The 19,248-nt window shown below is 39.1% G+C and overlaps 1 protein-coding gene across 4 annotated transcripts in view; it reads right to left on the bottom strand.

Moving 5' to 3' along the window:
• The window catches only part of cblb (Cbl proto-oncogene B, E3 ubiquitin protein ligase), a 201,889-nt gene that overhangs the window by 38,956 nt on the left and 143,685 nt on the right, over window positions 1-19,248 (bottom strand). For all 4 annotated transcript variants that reach the window (XM_078560042.1, XM_078560043.1, XM_078560045.1 and 1 more), the window contains 2 exons: window positions 16,930-17,292; window positions 5,514-5,614 (listed from right to left, as the gene is read on the bottom strand). In XM_078560042.1, coding sequence (XP_078416168.1) covers window positions 5,514-5,614; window positions 16,930-17,292 — 464 coding nt within the window. The remainder of the gene's footprint in view (window positions 1-5,513; window positions 5,615-16,929; window positions 17,293-19,248) is intronic.

Here is a 19,248-nt window from a genome sequence, read left to right as displayed (position 1 = left end):
TTTGATCTTTGATAATGGATTCAATTCATAATGAGTTGTTCCAGTGCAATAATGACATGACACTAACCAGACAATTTGGAAAATTGCCCATGTGCACATTATTTACAAAAAACAGCAATTGACACCCTCTCAGCCTTCTCTCAATCATGAGCAAAATGATGGACGAGTCTTCACTCACGCCATAGTGATGGTACAGTAACTTTTTAAAGTCAAGTGCACACATTAGATAATGATGCAATTTTTTCAGGCAATTCCAGTTCAATCATTCTGCCTCAATAAATGGTTTTCCATTACAATGGTTACTGAGATATAGTGCACCACCTTTATTTTCAAAGGTTACTTTCCATTATGTGCATTAGTTTCAACAGTATGTGCATTACCAACAGTATATCCTAGCTTAATATCTGGAATCGTAGCTCAGAAACTTAAAAAGTAGAATGAGTTTAGGTGGAACTAAGAAACAGGAAGGGACATGAACCATTGAGGGGAGTTGTTAATAGTTCTAGTGTATAGCAGAGTGTAAATCAGGAATTAAAGGCACATGTAATCATGGGGAACTTTTAATCTTTATACAGATTGGGCAAGCCAAATTTTCAGTTAATAGTGTGGAGGATGAGCCCATGGAAGAGATATAAGATAGTTTCTAGTTCAGTATGGAACCAAATAAGGAACAGGCTATTTTGGATCTAGTATTGTGCAATGAGATAGGGTTAATTCATAACCTTGTAGGAAAGGGGTCTCTAGGGCAGAGTGACCATAACATGATACAATTTTATACTGATTTTAAAAGTGATTTCGTTAACTCCGAATTCAGGGTCTTAAGGCTAAACAAAGCAAACTACATTGAGGGACAAGTTGTGAAACTACATTAAAAAGAACGAAAGCAGACAAACAATGGCTAGCATTTAAAGAATTAATACACGATTTGTAACAAATGTGCTTTCTTTTAAAAGCACAAAAACCCCACAAAAAGAGTGGTCCAACTATGGTTAACAAAGGGAATTAAAGATAATATTAGGTCAAAGAAAGAGGCTTATAATGTTGTCAAGAAGAGTAGTAAGTCTGAAGATTAGGAAGATATTCAAATTTAGCAAATGAGTACCAACAAATTGATAATGAAAGGGGAATAATGAAAATGACGGTAGACTAGCAAGAGATATCAAAAAGATTGTAAATATTTCTATAGGTATGTAAATAAGAAGAAATTAGTGAAAGTAAACATGGCCTCATTAGGTTCAAAGAAAGATGAAATTATAATGGGAATAAGGACAAAATAAGGATAAAACAAATACTTTGTATCTGTCTGCACAGGAGAAGACAGAAAATATTCCGGAAAAATTATGAACCAAAGGTCTAGCGAGAATGAGGTGATTGGCAATTTGCATCCTTCCATCTGTGAGAGATGAGGGGAATACAGCTTCAGAACTTTGGTGAGGTCAGGTGATATCATCTACTGCACTTCATTTTGCAGAAATGTCTTAGACAGCGACCTTTCCCCATTGCGCCTTTGCAGTGGCTACCCCAAGCTTTAGTGCGTCCCTCAGCATGTAGTCCTGGACCTTGGAATGTGCCAGTCTGAAACACTCAGTCGGGGACAACTCTTTGCACTGGAAGACCAACAAGTTTTGGGCAGACCAAAGAGTGTCTTTCACCGAGTTGATGATCCTCCAGCTGCAGTTGATGTTAGTCTCGGTGTGTCCTCCTGGGAACAGCCCGCAGAGCACAGAGTCCCGTGTCACAGAACTGCTCGGGATGAACATTGACAGAAACAACTGCATCTCTCTCCAGACCTTCTTTGCAAAGGCACAATCCACAAAAAGGTGAACAACGATCTCGTCTCCACCACAGCCACCTGGAGGGCAACGTGCAGAGGGGGTGAGACTCCTGGCATGTTGGAAGGATCTGACGGGGAGGCCCTTTCTCAACACCAGCCAAGCTACATCTTGGTGCTTGTTGGAAAGTTCTGGCATAGGGGCTGGGAATTGCATAGACCCCTTGGGCTGTACGGCTCAAAATGAATGTATGCATTGAATACTAATTGTATTATAATTGTATTGAAGCACCTCAGAGTGCAACATGATGTATGTTGATAACTCCAATACCATTGCACTGTCTGATTGTCTGTAATGACCATATTGAAATGATTGTATTGAAGCATCTTGTGATCCATGTGTAAAAGTTGAATCTGATTGCACTTTTTGTGATGGCGATTTAGAAATGTTTTGTAATGTTCTTCCAGATATTGTACGAATAAAATATATTTTTCAAAAAAAAAATCTACTGCACTTCATGCGGGCTGTACAACTAATATTGAATGTATAAGGTGAATATTACATGTATCACAATTGTATTGAAGCACCTGAGTGCAACATGATTCATGTAGACAACTTAAATACCATTGCATTGACTGTCTGTCTGTTAAAACTATTTTGAAATGCCTGTAATGTTCCTTGATTGTACTGAAGCACCTCAGGGTGCAACATGATCTATGTAGGAAACTTGAATACGATTGCACTTTTTGTGATGGCGATTTTGAAATGTTTTGCAATGTTCTTTCAGATATTTTATGAATAAAGTATATTTTTGCGAAAAAAAAATCTACTGTACTTCAAGTGTGGCACTTGTGGCCATCGAAAGAAGTTGTCCCTTGCTGGTGGTGCAGGATGATCTCTGCTGATGCCTTGTTTGCAGGGCTGTCTGCTTTGGAGTGTCTGAAACCACATGTTGTCGTCATGGCAAACCCTTGCTCACAGTTGGTGTCACCATTTGCATCAGTCATCAACAACAGTTGTCATAACTGATGTTAAGAGCTTTCATGTGTCTTTTGACAGCACCATTGAATCAGTTCTTTGGGCGTTTCATTGGTGACTTTGTCTTTCCATGTAATCCCAAGGAAAAATATCGTAGACACCAGAGATGGAAATCATTGAGCCTTTTATCTCGATGGGCCGAAGGGCACTGTGTGATTCTGTGATTCTTGGTAGGTGTAGATTGTCCAGGTTTCACTGCCATACAGCACTGTGCTGAGGATACAGGCCTTATAGATAAACATCTTGGTCCTGCGGATCAGTTTGTTGCTTTTCCATGCCCATTTTGTTCATCAGTCAAAATTGGTGACTGCCTTTCCAATGCGTGTTGAGCTCTTCGTCAAAAGAGCAAGAATAAGGAACTTATATTGATTTCTTTAAGTAAAGAAATAGTACTGGAGAAATTCATGAGACTAAGTGGTGACAAATCCCCTGGGACCTGATAACCTGCACCCTAGAGATTTAAGAGGTAGCTACAGAGATAGTGGATGCATTGGTTTTGATCTTCCAGGATTCCTTAGATTCTAGAATAGGTCCCATGGTTTAGAAGGTAGCAAACATAATCCCACTATATTTAAGAATGGAGGAAAAGAGAAAACGAGAAACAATAAACCAGCTACACTAACATGAGTGGGTAGACTAAACGAAAGCATCTATTGTTAGGAATGTGGCAAAAGGCACTTAGAAAATCGTGATATGATTAAGCAAAATCAACATGAATTTATAAAAAGGGATGTCGTGTTTCACAAATTTTCTAGAATTTTTTTGAGAATGTAACTAATAGTACGGATAAAGGGAAATCAGTGAATGCCGTACATTTGGATTTTCAAAAACACAAGAGGTTATTACACAAAATTAGGACTCATGGGATTGAGGTACTATATAATGGATTGAGGATTGGTTAATGGACAGAAAACAGTAGGAATGAACAGAACATTTTCTAGTTGGCAGGGTACCTCAAGGAACAGTAATTGGCCTCGGCTATTTACAATCTAACACAAGGCGTAAAGGGGCTGCAGAACAATGTAGACAGGTTGAGAGTGGACAGGACATGGCAGATGAAATACAATGTAGCAAAGTGTGAAGATATCCACTTTTTTTTCATACCAAAGTAAAACATTTTTTTGAATTGAGGAAGACTGGCAAATATTTTCATTCAGAGGGTGCTGGGTGTTCTTGTGTACAAACTACAAAAAGTTAACATGCAGGTAACAGCAAGAAATTAGGAAAGCAAATGGTCTGTTAGCTTTTATTACAAAAGGACTGAAGTTATAAGAGTAAATAAGTCTTACTACAATTGTAGAGGGCCATGCCTAGAGCAGTGTGTTTTGGCTTCCTAACCTAAGTAAGGACATATTTGTCCTAGTGGGGATATACAACAACAATTCACTAGACTGATTCCAGAGGTGAGGGGATTGTCCTATGAGGAAAGATTGAGTAGACCATGTGTACATACCGAAGAGTTTAGAAGAATGAGAAGTGATCTAATTGAAACAAAATTTTTAAGTGGTTTGACAGGGTAGATGCTGAGAAAATAGTTCTCCTGTCTGGGACAGCTAGAATATGGGGTCACAGTCTCAGAATAAGGGGTCAGCAATTTAAGGCTGAAATGAGGAGAAATTTCTTCACTCAAAGTGTCATGAACCTTAGGCATTTTCTAACATACAGATGCTAAGTCTAGCATTGAGTCATTGAGTACAGTATATTTAAGACAGAGGTCGATAAGTTTTTGAGTACTAAGGGAAATGGGGTGGTGCAGCAAGGTGAAGTTGGTCTTATAATTCCAAAAGATCTTCAGGACCTTATTGAATGGCGGAGCAGTTCTGAAGGGCCAAATGACCTACTCCAGTTTCTATTTCTTATGCTCTTATGCATAAGACATGATTGGGCTGGTCTGACAATATTATTTATTCTGTAGGGATACCTCACTAATTTTCACCAACAGGATATGGGCTTAATAGATTAATCAGAATTTATAAATTCCTGCAATTCTTGCCATGTAGAAATGTAAGTTTTTTTTCCAGGGAAAATACAGGCCTACAAGAGTTACATCAGCACAGCTGAATGTTGAACATGTTTATTTATATCAATTGTGAAATAGCATTTTCAAAATAGATTGATTAATGTAGTCGAATTTAAAATCTATTGATTGATTGTCCCACCCACATTCATGTAAAGGGATAAATCTACAATTTAATTATTAAATGAAAGGACTTTTTTTCTCACCCCTCTTTAAGGGAGTAATTCATGTTAAATCATGCATCCACATGAAATATTTGCCTCGCAGCACCTCACCAAAGTAACCACTCTTGTTTGTGTACACCTGCACAATGAAGACTAGTAGACTGTTCAAAAGGAGTAGCCATCGCCAAGCCTCATTCTGATAACACTAAAATGGCTTTCCAGCAGAGGTCACTGAGCAATAATCAGGAATCACACCTGCTCTTTGTCCTTCCTGGGCATGGATACTAACAATAGTGCCCTCATTACTGATTAAGTCACTGTGGATAAGTAATTGAACTGGCTAGCTTTTTAGTTTGTATAAATCAGTACCGCATCACCAGGTAGTACCACAACTATTGGGATTAAATGAACATTAATAACCCAAGTAAAAGATCATGCTCCAAGTCTCTTCATTCTTTACATTGTGTTGGTGTATTTGATAGTACAACATTGTTATTTTTCACCAAAATAAAAATGACTTACTTTGTGTTGTTGGGAAATGCTGCAAGTGTTGGTGGCGGTGGAGACTGTCGTGGTGGAGGTACATCATATTCATCAGTTCGCAGAAGTCCATTGCTGATTGTCTATAAAAAGAGTGAACAAATTATTGTTTATTTCGGAGAACCTACAGCATCTGCCATTGACATAGCTTTAAAACAGGCATTTTGCCGTACCCAGAAATTCATACGTCTTTCATAATTATACAATCATGTAGCAATAAACAATGCACTTATAAGATTTAGCTACTTATATTTATTGGTTTTCATTAATGAATGACCTTCAATGAAAACTCCAATCACAAAGGATGACTAAGATTGATGTTCCTTTGAACACAATTAGAGTCATAGAGTCAGAGGTCTACAGCACAGAAAAAGGCCCTTCGCCCCATCGAGTCTGTGCCGGTCAAACAAGTACCAAACTATTCTAATCCCATTTTCCAGCACTAGTCCCATAGCCTTGTATGCCATAGCATCGCAAGTGCACATCCAAATACTTCTTAAATGTTATGAGGGTTTCTGCCTCTACCACCCTTTCTAATAGCATCTAAGTAACATAGCACAACCACTTACAATTCTTGCATTTTAAGTTTTTTTCTTTCCTGTTGTACTCAACTCTGGTTCAGCAAGTTGACTGCAGTGCAAAGATACACTAATACTGTCCAAGTATATATGTAATAGGTGGAGCCAAAAATCAAAACTGCACATAACAAGACTTCTAAATGTGACTGCTGAATGCACATTACTCTAATAAAATCAAGGCATTTAATAACAGCATTAGCTGTACAACCTGTTCAAAAAAGGGTGCAAAGATAAACCCAGCATCTACAGGCCAGTCGGTTTAACTTCAGGGGTGGAGTAACTTCTAGAAACAATAATTCGGGACAAGATTAATAGTCACATGGACAAACACAGATTAATAAAGGAAAGCCAGTATGGGTTTCTTAAGGGAAAATCATGTTTAATTAGCTTGCTGGAATTTTTTGAAGAGGTAACAGAGAAGGTTGATGTGGTATACATGGACTTCCAAAAGGCATTTGATACAGTGCCGCACAACAGATTTGTGAGCAAGGTTGGTAGCTCATGTAATAAAAGGGACAGTAGCAACATGGATACAGAACTGGCTGAGCGACAGGAAACAGAGTAGTGGTTAATGGGTGTTTTTCATAGTAGAGGAAGGTTTGTAGTAGAGTTCCCCGGGGGTCAGGTTTGGGACCCTTGCTTTTCCTGATATATATTAATAACCTAGACCTTGGTGTACAGGGCATAATTTCAAAGTTTGCAGATGGTACAAAACTTGGGAGCATTGTGAACTGTGGGGAGGATAGTGTAGAGCTTCAAAAGGATGTAGACAAGTTGGTGGAATGAGTGGACTGGTGGCAGATTAAGTTAAATGCAGAGAAATGTGAAATGATTCATTTTCTTAGAAAGAACATGGGGAGTGAGTATAAAAAAGGGGGTACAACTCTAAAAGGGTGGCAAGATCTGAGGGAGCTGGGTGCAGTACATAAATCATTGAAGGTGGCAGGACAGGTTGAAAGAGCAGTTATCAAAGCAAACAGTATCCTGGGCTTTATTAATAGGGGCATAGAGTACAAGAGCAAGGGGGTTATGGTTAATTTGGATAAGTCACTAGTTTGGCCTCAGCTAGAGTATTGCATCCAGTTCCGGGCACCACACTTTAGGAAGGATGCGAAGGCACTAGAGGGGGCGCAGAAAAGATTCATGAGAATTGATCCAGGGATGAGGAACTTTAGTTATAAAGATAGATTGGGGAAGTTAGGACTGTTTTCCTTGGAGAAAAATAAGGTTGAGAGGGGATTGAGAGGAGATTTGATAGAGGTATTCAAAATCATGAGGGGTCTGGACAGAGTAGATAGGGAGAAACTGTTCCCACTCATGAAAGGATCGAGAATGAAAGGGCATAGATCTAAAATAATTAATAAAAGCAGCAAAATTGATATGAGGAAGAACTTTTTTTTACGCTGTAACAATTCTGTGATTGTGTGAACAGGAAGTCTATGGTACCAGAGAAAAAGGATCCTCATTCTACACCAGTGTTATCTGCCATAGTAAGATCCATTCTATGCATCACAGCTTGACTGAAATCAGAAAACTTTTGAGGTTTAAACATGACAATTAGATGACCATTGTTAATCAATTACTGAGGTGCAATACAGTGATTTATCACCAGCTGCATTGTGAGTAAGCTGCAAATACAAATTCCACTACTCCAAAGGTCATGGTGTCTCTATGATTAAAAATCTTGCAGAAAGCAGATTTCAGACATCAGATCACATCACACTTTAACTGTGTGTATCGCAGGAAAAAGTAAACAGTGTGAGGCACCTGCACAACCTCAACTAACAAAAAGCACCAATCTGACAGCAATAACCGTCAAACAAACCAATCCCAATGCTTACACTGGTTTTCCCACTTGACATCATGATTTCTGAGCCACAATAATACATAAATAAATTTAAACTAGGAATATCTCAAGATGACTACCTCCCTTTTCATTCGATAGGGGCTCGAAGTCTACTTCATTCCTCAGTTATCTGTGTATCTGAGCATTTCCTGAATAAATCTGCTATGCTAAGACTCCCAGACGTACCAATGTTACAAATGGATTACTCCCAAAATGTAAAAATACCATGCATGGAGTCCAACTTCTACAGTGTAGTTTAAATATTTTCTACTTAAGACTAATACTTCGCACAAAGGTCAAGGCTTGTAAATAGCGATGTGCATGTTTGGTGACAAGCCACTGTTTTAGTCTATCTGGAAAATGTTAGCATTTCAAAGACACATCCTGAGTGAAGAAGAATTTTTCTCTCTCAAATATATATTTCTGATTGCACATCAGATCTAGGAAAAACATTTTCTCTCAGGACAGCTGCCATCTGAATTCACCATACCTTCAATGTTACTAAACAGGTAATCCTCTAGGCTAACATGCAGAGTTTAGTCTGCTAAAACTGATCCTTGATTTCAAGGTGGGAGGGTTCCTTTGGAGCATTCTAGATGGCAACTGTAATGAAGATTGTGTGGAACAGCATGTGTAAAAGAACTAAATAGAGTGTGATTTCTTTTTATTCCATAATAAGTTATATCTTTGTTGCATTAAAGAGGAAAACCAGGAAGCAGGAAAAGCCCCTACTTTGCAAGGCCTAGCACCCTACCATACAATTCTTTACTCCCCTCACGATGTTTGGTTATCTCTGAAATGAAATAAAACAATATTCATTGTATCACAAAGATAAAATGTTTATTGCTTCTAACTTAGCCCTCATTGCTCCATTTTCATATTGCAGAAAATTTGATATAGATCTTTTCATCCAGTTTCCTATGCAATTTGAACTTACTATATCCTGCAACAAATGTCTAAAGTTTATTTTGAACACTTATTATGAGCACTAAAATGGCCAAGGAGAATGTGGTATTCAGCAGAGTCCAATTACAAAATTAGTTGCTCTCTTATCACTACAATACTCTTGAGGTGTAATAGCAAACATGGATGCATGGATGGGAATTTATAAACAAAGTATTGGGTTGGGACCTCAGGTCACTTTAAACTGCCCTTTCTTCCTTACCTCCAGTAACTGCCCAAGGTAGGCACTCCCAACAATGCATAAATGGAGTCAGTGCTAGCTGAAATATTTGAATCCTGAGTTTGGAAAATGGACCCATTTGAGTGGCTGGAAGTTCCATCCCACCATACTTATAGCAACAGAGAAGAAAATTCAAAATGAGGAAATCTTGAAACATTGTGGGATTTGAGGGATAGCAGCATTCTATTTTTCCATCATCTGAAGCTCTACACACATGGTAAAAACAAAAAGATTGCTTACGTAGAACTGAGTTGAATAGCTAATATTGAATTGCACAGTAGGTGGGGAAATTCCTCAGCTTCCAGCAGTAAATCTAATAAGAATTTGCAAATGTCAGAATTACAAGCCAGTGGGGTACGCCACAGCTTTTAATCACAGAATTCATATAAGTAGGAAACTTGGGGGTCAAGAATCCGCAAACAACACAAACCAATTACTACACACTAGGAGTGTTTTACTATTATAACTTTGACATTATCAAGCCGTTTCCACTTTACAGTGATGTGGAAGTTATAATTCCAGATTGTAAATCCAGAGTTGAGTCCCAATTGACAGTGAAGAGGAGCAATGTGAAAGTTCTTCCTGAGGAGACAATTTCATGTGGCTTGAGTTTGATATTGCTTTGCAGTGAATGCTTGAAGTTATTTTATTAGTTAGCCAGTTACAATGAAAGAACTTCCTTGTAGGTTGGCTCCATCAAATTTGTAGGACATCCCGAAGCTTTACAGCCAATAGATTATGTTTTGAAATGTGGTCATTGTTAAGTAGGCAAATACAGCACTCAATTTGTGCACAGCAAAGTTCAACAACAGCAGAAGAGATCACTGATCAGCTGACATATATTTTGTTGGTTCAACAGCAAAATACTGTAAATGCTGGAAACTTGGAATAAAAAACAGGAAATGCTGAAAATACTCAGGCAGGTCTGGCCACATTGGTGGAGAGAGAAAATCAGAGTTAATGTTACAGGTTGATGACAAAGAATCACTGACCTGGATGGAACACTGTCTCTGTTTCGCTCTCCACAGATGCTGCCAGATCTGCTGAATATTTCCAACATTTCCTGTATATTACTGGCACACTGTAACGCCTCCAGTCCAGAACTGCAAAGTCAGCAAACATCAACTGTCTGAATTTTTTTCAGCAGGCCTTGCAACTCTCAGGCTCTCAGCACTGTAACAGCCCTGGACCCACTGGGTCGATGCTGCCAAGGGGGTAGACAGTGAGCGCAAAGTGTTATTTAAAACACATCTAGTGGCAAGTGCCAAGCAAGCCCGGGATGTTTGTGAAGCAGTGAGTGTTAGTCTGTTACTGCTTGCGGGAAAAACTGGGAGGTCATGTAGCTGAGCTGGAAGGTGAATGGCAGCTTCAAACTTTGCTGTGTTTCTGTTCCTGTCCTGTCCTTCTTCTTATCTTGGGCTGGCGAGTTTGCTTGGTAAGACTGGCAACTAGACCGAATGCGGAGGAGAGCGGCTTATTACTGTGTGCATGCGTGTGTCTAGCATTGGTGTAAAGGATACAGAGGATACAGATTAGGTAATAAGTTCAGAAAACTGCAAGTATCTTCATATATATATACTGTGAATGTACTAGGATTAACCAGCCTTAAAAGCACATTTATAAAGGACTGTATTGATTAACTATTGAAAATGCTCAATTTTATTCTGACCGCTGTACATTAGTTTAGTACATCAGCCCATATTTTGAAATTAATGGATTTGAAAATGCGAACTTTAATCTCTTGATGCTAGTTTCGGCATGTTTTATGTCTCAGGTACATATTTATATCTGGTTTACACATATGTGCTTAGGTATTCCATAATCCAGAAAATTTCAAAATCCAGAAATGCCTTGTCCCAAATATTCCAGGCTGCAGAGAATTCCTTGTCCTCCTTTGAGCATCTTTATTGGATTTTATGATATCTAGCTGCATGGATAGGTGGGGATTTGGTTTAATGTCCAATCTAAAAGGTGGCATCTCCAATAATGTAGCATTTCCTCAAGGTTGCACTGAATTATTAGCCCCCAAGATTGTGTGCTCAAGTTGAGTGCTTAACTTTCTAACCTGCAGCTCAGGGTGACCAGCCATCCTGGATATTACAGGACTGTCTCATTTTTGAGACAACCCTGCCCCCCGATACTTTTACAAATCTGGCAGCACCTCTGTCCCTTAATTTTTTTCCCCAAGAGTTGGTCAGCAATGATATTTTCCCCAGGAGTGGAAGCTGGGTCATTGAACATACTGAAGGCTGAGCTAATTTTGTCCTAAACCAACACTTACATGTGTCTATTTCAACAAGAAGTCAACTGATAGTGATTAAGGACATGAACCCTAGCTAAATTTTTGTTTCCTATTGTAGTGGTGCTGATGTTTATTGCAACACTCCCTTAGCTCTGATATGTAAAATTTAGAGTATTGTTCATCTAACAAGCTGACATTAGATCAAATGTCTGTGAATTTGCAAGCAAGAATTACCATAAATTTGTCAATTTCCTGTTTCCACTGTCAAAACTTGCACCTGCCTTGGGCAGCAGAAATACAACTATTAAAACTGAAAAAAATGAGGAAAGGGACAGGAAATGGCTTATAGAGACTAAATGCGGCTGGTTGCTAAGGTCATCCTGATAAGTCCCAAAGTAACAACAGAACGAAAAACACAACAGAAATCAGGTTTACACCGCCTGTCCACAGTAATCAAAAACTAAACTGGAACTCTGGGCCTGGAAATCTGTCACAGGCATAAAACAGGTGCCAGCACGTGGCACAAGCTGCAAACATTCTACTTTGGAAGTGCTCCAGCTGCCATACTTTTAAAGGCTCCTGTGCAAGGTCCATGGAATCGTACCTGTTTCACACCAGGTATGAGGACTGGTGCATACGTAAATATTTTATTTTTATTTTTTGGTATGCTCAGTGTTGTTGGCAAGGCCAGCATTTGTTGCACATCCTTAACTGCCCTTGCGAAGTTGGTGGTGAGCCACCTTCTTGAACAGCTGCATTACCAATAGGGAGCCCAATTGCTTTTTGATACTGGGCTTTATGCATTCAGAATAATCACAGCTGCGTACAGCCTAACCAATAGTCCTTGAAGGGATTGTTGGATGCTGTCACCAAAAAGGTACTTCTAAAAATAAATACTTACCTGAATGTTGAGCGGGGAGGAGTACAAACTACCAGAGGTGACTAGTGGAAAGGTGGCTGTCTAACTGGGTCTCGTAGAACTGAGCTGCCCCTCGACATCCAACTTATGACTACAGCAATATGCTGATTAATTGAATTTCCACTCCTTGAAATTTTGAGTCAAATTATAAAATTTCTCCCAGTTAATTAGGCGTTGATATACATCTTTATATGAAAGTCCATTGATTTTTCAATTCCTCATTTCTATGGTGTGTATTCTCCTAGTAAATGTAAACATTTGATCGGAAGCTCACAAGTGGATGACTTTTATCATTTTGAGTGTTTCTTTTCCACCAAAGTGTAGTTCAAGCCATTGTTTTTATCTAATTTCCTCCTTTTTGTCAGTGTCCGCTGCCCCAACCAACCACCACCTCACCATGAATGAGTGAGTAAAGGCACCAGTTGGGACTAATACTGAGGGACATAGATCGAACACTTCCAGATTTAACATTCCCCAATCTGTGCTATTTCAGAGGAGGGGAGGGGGGAGGAATTAATGTGTGGGATAGGGAGGGGTGGTATCAGCGAACACTATCTTAACTGCTCCATATTTTTCTTCCAAGGAGCAGTCATCGCTCTCAAGAGTGGCCTCAGTGCCCAGTGGATCATTTTTTTAAGATGCCGCAAAGAAATGTTTAAATTTGGTGATTGGGTGTTTAACTTTTGCTTTCCCATAAGAAAATAAGCAAGCAGAAACTAGTGTGTTTTTGTGGCAATGCAAATAAATTGTTCAGTACAAGTTCAGGGTCCAAAAAAGCAAGGTTACATTTATGAAACTTCATTTATGATATTCTGATGTGATAATTATACATTAGTTATATAATCTTTTTTTTTACCCTGGGAGGTGTGAAACTTCTTGCCTCCTTACAACGTAAACACAGAATCATCTATGAAATATGGCAATCTGCTTGATTTGCAGTAACAACAATTGTGGAAGCAGCTAGCATTCAGTCATTTGGATACTGGGATGACTCTCACTAGAAGCTTCACAGTGACAGCCAATTGGATAAAGATATTTGACTAACATGCTTTATTACCAAAGCTATCATCTTATTTAATTTATATGTGTGAAGATGGGTAGGTCAGTAGGTGTGCAGGTAGATAGTTGGGGGGGGGAGGAGGAGAAGAGAAGAGAGACAGAGAAAGCTACACACAAGCACATGCACCGACACAGAGGCACAGCTTTAACCTTAGCAGTTAAAGTGCACAATGGGAAAACATTCAGCAGCTTAAATAAAATGCTGGTATTATGAAAGATCATGCAACTGGAGAATTGAAGTCAAATAAATATATTGAGAAGAAAATTAAAGAATTTTGGAAAGAATCTTGAGAAGGCATGAATGAATTAGGGAGGTAAATTCAAAGAGATCTGCTAACATTAAATGGACAGCCGAAAAACACAGCAGCGATTTAAAGATCTCGGGTGATCTTGTTGAAATCTGGTCCTACAATGAAATTTGATTGCCCCAATATCTTTCTCCATGTTTTATCTCACAGGTTCTATGCATTGGTGCCTGTAGCCAAAACCACCAATTTTTTCTGGTTGACTGACTTAAGGTTCGGAAGAGATTAGAGAATGAAATAAAATCAATGTAATTCCACCAAACTGGGGATCACTGAAAATATCTATAAACAATAACTTGAAGGCAAATCGTAGCCAACCCTACAAAGACACAAGTTGTTGACAACAAATTAAAACAAAAAGGTCCCTGTCAAAAGCCGTCTGAAAAATCCAATATATATTACCTATGCTGGACCAGATTCATGTAATATTGACCGTAGTACATTTTAAAATAGGTTAGTAGCAGCAGTTGAAAGATTACATTACTTCACAAAAATAATTGACTAGAAAAATGCAAGAGATGGATCCTGTCTCTAGTAATTATACTGTAAACATGAATAACACGTTCCAATTTAGCATTTAACCACAACTAATAATGCTATCCACGAAAAAAGTGGCAGAGAATAGAAAATGCATTATGTTCAACTGTTTGCTAGAGTACTCACACCAAACCCCCTCCTTGCCATATCTCTTAATTCTCTTTCCCTCTCTCCAAAATCATTTTCAACTGTCTCTTCAACCCATTTACATTGCTTACCTCAATAGCCCTCTATGGTAACTTAATCCATTGGGCAGGATTTTCCCGTCGGCAAGCGGGAGGCGGGATCCGCTCGCCGACACGTAAAATGACACGCGGTGATGTCAAGCGGAACTCCCAACGTCACTGCACTCCATTTAAATTTTCAGGTAGGCGGGGGAGCAGCAAAATCAGCTGTGCGCCCGCCAACCTGTCAATGGCCAATTGAAGCCATTGACGGAGTCATTGAAGCAGTTAATGGACCTGCCCATCCAACCTTAAGGTTGGCGGGTAGGCCTGGAGCCCAGGCAGGAATTAGAAAAAGCATGAAACCTCATTCACGGGCGGGATGTAGGTTTTTAAAATTTTAATTAAATTTTTTTAAAAAGTTATGGACAAATGTCCCAACTCATGTGACAGTGTCTTTTGTGTGCATGCGCGAAACAGCGCATTCTCAAGTTTAGGGAATTCCCCCCCTGCCTGCACAGGAAGCGCAAAGCACTTCCGTGCGGACGTCATGCTGGGTGTGCCTTAATTGGCCCGCCCATGTAAAATGGCGCCGCAGGATCGGAGGCACACCTGTGCACACCCGCCCTTCAACTTCACTCCCGACGGGGGGAAAATTCAGCCCACTGTGTTTTTCTTTTGAGTTATTGCCTATTTCCCTTTCCAAATATTTCCTAATTTTTAAACTTACATCCACTTGTAATTAATTCCTCTGGCATGGTGAACAATTTTTGTACATTAATTTTATTAAATTCTCTTATAAACCTGAAAATTTACAATGGATCACCTTTGTTCATTTTTCTCCACACTAACCAATAAATAATTTTGCCACAATTTATTTAAATGCTATACCTTTTAGAATCCCCGAAAGGCATAGGAAAAAAAATCTACACAAAAAAACATGCATCTTCAAGTGTTTCCCTTTATACCTAATCCATTGGGCAGGGTGACTGCACAGCATAAACTGGGCCTAAAGGATGGCAAATCAGGCAAAGAACAATTTAAATGTAATTTAAATGTTACTGAATAGTGATGAAGCTCTCACTAATTGTTCTATCTCAATGCATATCAGCCTAAAATATAGCTAGAAAATAAGAGTGCTGAAAGCTGAGCAGAATTAATCAATCCATACTCTATTTTCTAACTTTCACACAGCCGTTCCCTGTTTATAGAAACATCTCTGCTGCCCAATATCCTTCATATGATTAAGTGGCCAGCTGAAATGTGATTGGCACCTTATATATCAGTACAAAATCCTCCAATTTGTACTCCCTCCCTCTGTTAATGCAACCAAGTGAAAGTAAATAAATCAACAAACATCAATTATATACACACTTAAAAAATACCTAAGTTTACTCATTTAGGTCCGATGTGCATGCCACGTACTGCATTTACATGTTAAAATTACAGATGTTTATAAATTTTTCTGAACTATTGCAAGTTAAAATTATACACGTACTTTTTAAAATGAATAGCAATTTATAAAAAAATACTACATAACAGTAATAAGTATACTATACGTTACTCACAGGAGCAAAAGATCATTCAGTTCCTCAAGCCTGCTCCGTCATTATTTAGATCATGGTTGATCATCATCTAAATGCCAGTTATCCACCTTGGTTACGTAAACTTTATTAGCTTTTCCCAACAAAAAATCTATCAATCCCAGTTTTAAACTTTCAATTGGCTTAGCCTTAACAACTTGTTGGAGGTGAGAGTTCTAGATTGCCATCATCGCTTATGTGAAAAAGTGTTTCCTGACATCACCACTTTATGGTCTAGCTCTAAGTTTAAGCTATTGCACTCCTGTTCTGGACTCCACCATCAGAGGAAATAATTTCTCTCTATTGATCCTAACAAATCTTTTAATCATCTTAAAAATCTCAAATAGGACACCCCTTTATCTTCCATACTCTAAGAAATACAAGCCTATATAACCTATCCACATAATTTAAATCTTTAAGCCCCAATGTCTTTCTAGTGAATTTGTGCTACACCCCATCCAAGATGTAAAATCTATTCTGAGCTGGGGTACCCAAAATGGAAATTAGTTCTGTAAAGAGGATCTAGCCAGAATTTTACAGAACTGTAGCATAACTTCCGCTCCTTTGTCTTCTAGCAAACCCTCCTCCCATCCCTAGAGGTAAAGAACAATGTTCCATCGCTTTTTCAATTATTTTTCATACCTGTCCACCAGCTTTTAATGATTTCTGTAGTTGGACCTCTAAATCACCTGCTTCTTCACAATTCGTAGCTTCTCACCATTTAAAAAGTACTTTGATCAATCTTTCTTGAGTCCAAAGTGGATAACCTCACACTTTCCCATTCAACTCCATCTCATCCATTCTAAGAACTTTACACCTGGAATTTCTGCAGGAGTTTGTTGCTTAGACATTTTCACTATGTGCTGAATTAATGTTAAATGTAGTCTCAGCTATCCTCATCCAATTAGTTACAAAATGAAACAAATTCAAAATACTAACATTAATAGAAACTCTATTACAGGAACTCTATTCTAATCCTTACCTTTGCACTGTCATAGGATACTTCTTGGCGCCTGCCTGGCTTGCGTGGAAAATTTGGTTCTGTTACATGCCAACTTTGCCTTCCATTCAAGTTAGTAGGCGCTGTGTGGCCAGATTTAGGAGATCGATCACAACCAGATTTGCATTCTGTGGATGTGATAGAACCATGCGTATCCCTGGGACACCAGGCTTCATGTGTTATATGCTGATCCCTTAAAGAAGCATTATCAGAATTCTGTAGCAAACGTGCAACCCTGCTTTCTGGTATGGGAGGTGGTCTCTCAGGCGGAAGAGGAGGTTCTCTGAGGGGAGGTGGTGGTGCTGGAAGAGGCTTGTCCTGTTTTCGTACCATGCATGGAGACGACTGATTTTAAAAAGAAAAACATTTCAGATTATCATAAATCTTAATTTGGTAATGTCAAACAAGAGCCAAAAAATTCAAAAGTAATTCAATGGCATCTTAACCTCAGTGTTCTGTATTTTATTGATAACAAATGTACTAGTTTACTTACCTTTTTTCTGGTGATTAGGGGAACAAAAACAATTAAACGTTATAAATAATAGTATTTTGCAGAATGATTTTTTAAAAATAATAAATTAAAGGAGTCAGCATGCTAAACATCAACAACAGCAGGCTAAATAAGTGATGCTACACTCAACAGGTCACAGCAAAGTTCTGTAGCCCTCCCGCAGCTAGCCAAGAATGGTGGTGAATAACCAAGAAACTAAGAGGAGGAGGCCGCTCCATGGTCAACCATAGTGGAACCGAGCAAGTGAAAGCAGGAGAGAAGACCCCAATTAAAATGCCGAGTGGATGATCCCACCAGACCTCCTTCAGTTCCAGCCATCACAGACAGAAGCGTCCAGCTAATTTAATATACCTCATGTGGCTTTAGGAAATAGTCCAATACACTGGGCACAGCAAAAGCTTATGGGCCCTGACAATATCTTGGCTGTAGTGCTGAAAAATCTACACCAAAGCTCAATGCTCTCATAACCAGGCAGTACCAGTAAAGCTATTACACTGGCATACATCCAGCAATGTAAAAGGATACCCAGGCATGTCCTAAAGGCACAAAAACACAATGGAGTAGGAATTCAGCTTGGGCCTAACGCAAATTGAGTTCCTGTAAATCAACTTCCTGTAAACTCCCCATCAATATTTCATTACACTGACTTCACAGGCAGCTGATGCAGCAGCACCTGTTTAACATTACCATCCAAGATGAATTTCTACCCCAACAAGTCTTACTCTGTCAATTATCCTATCAACCTCCTCCAAATTGTTAGTAAAGTGATGGAAGAAATCAACAAGGATACCATTAAACAATATCTAAATTCCCAAAACTCAGTTCAAGATCTCAATTCACGGCCCACATTTTAATCAAAGCCCTGATTCAAAGAAGTACGCAAAAGCTGAATTGAAAAGGAGAGGCTTAGCATCAAGGAAGCAGTTGATTATCTACCAGATAATCTACCTAGCAAAACTGAGGAAACTGGAGGAACAGCACCTCATCTTCCGACTAGGCACTTTACAGCCTTCCGGGCTGAATATTGAATTCAACAACTTTAGATCTTAAACTCCCCCTCCCCCCATCCCCACCCCGTTTCTCCCCCCCACCCCCCCGCCTTTTTTTTCAATAATTTATATAGATTCTTCTTTCCCCACCTATTTCCATTATTTTTAAACCTAAAACTAAAACCTCGTTAGTCTTTCCACCCCACCCCCACTAGAGCTGTACTTTGAATATCCTGTCTTCCATTCTTAATTAGCACTTTTCTTAGACAAATATCACCACCTTCAACACCTCTTTGACCCTTTTGTCTGACATCTTTTGATTATCTGCTCATCTCCACAATCACCACACCCTCAATGTCTCTCATCCCCCAACCCACCTTAAACCAGTTTATATATCTCCCTTCTTCTAACTATGCTTCAGTTCTGCCGAAGGGCCATGAAGGCTCGAAACGTTAACTGATTTCTTCTCCGCCGATGCTGCCAGACCTGCTGAGTTTTTCCAGGTAATTATGTTTTTGTTTTGGATTTCCAGCATCCGCAGTAGCTTTTAGCTTTTTGTTTTTAAAACTGAGGTTCATATTGTCAATGGAAAAACCCTCCCACAATTAGGAATTCCTTACAAAAACAAAGAAGCTGTGGTTGTCAGAGGCCATTGAAGCCTCAGGGCATTGTCACAGTTTTTCAGGAACCGATCCACAGCCCAATCATCAGCTGCATCATCAATGACCTTCACTGTGTCATAGTGTCAGGAACTGCTTTTCACTGATGATTCTACTGTGCTCAGTTTTTTAAAAATGTGTT

Source organism: Cetorhinus maximus, chromosome 16 (genome assembly GCF_964194155.1).
Source record: "Cetorhinus maximus chromosome 16, sCetMax3.hap1.1, whole genome shotgun sequence".
In the NCBI taxonomy this organism is placed as follows: Eukaryota; Metazoa; Chordata; class Chondrichthyes; order Lamniformes; family Cetorhinidae; genus Cetorhinus; species Cetorhinus maximus.
This window is presented reverse-complemented; position numbering and strand designations above follow the sequence as displayed.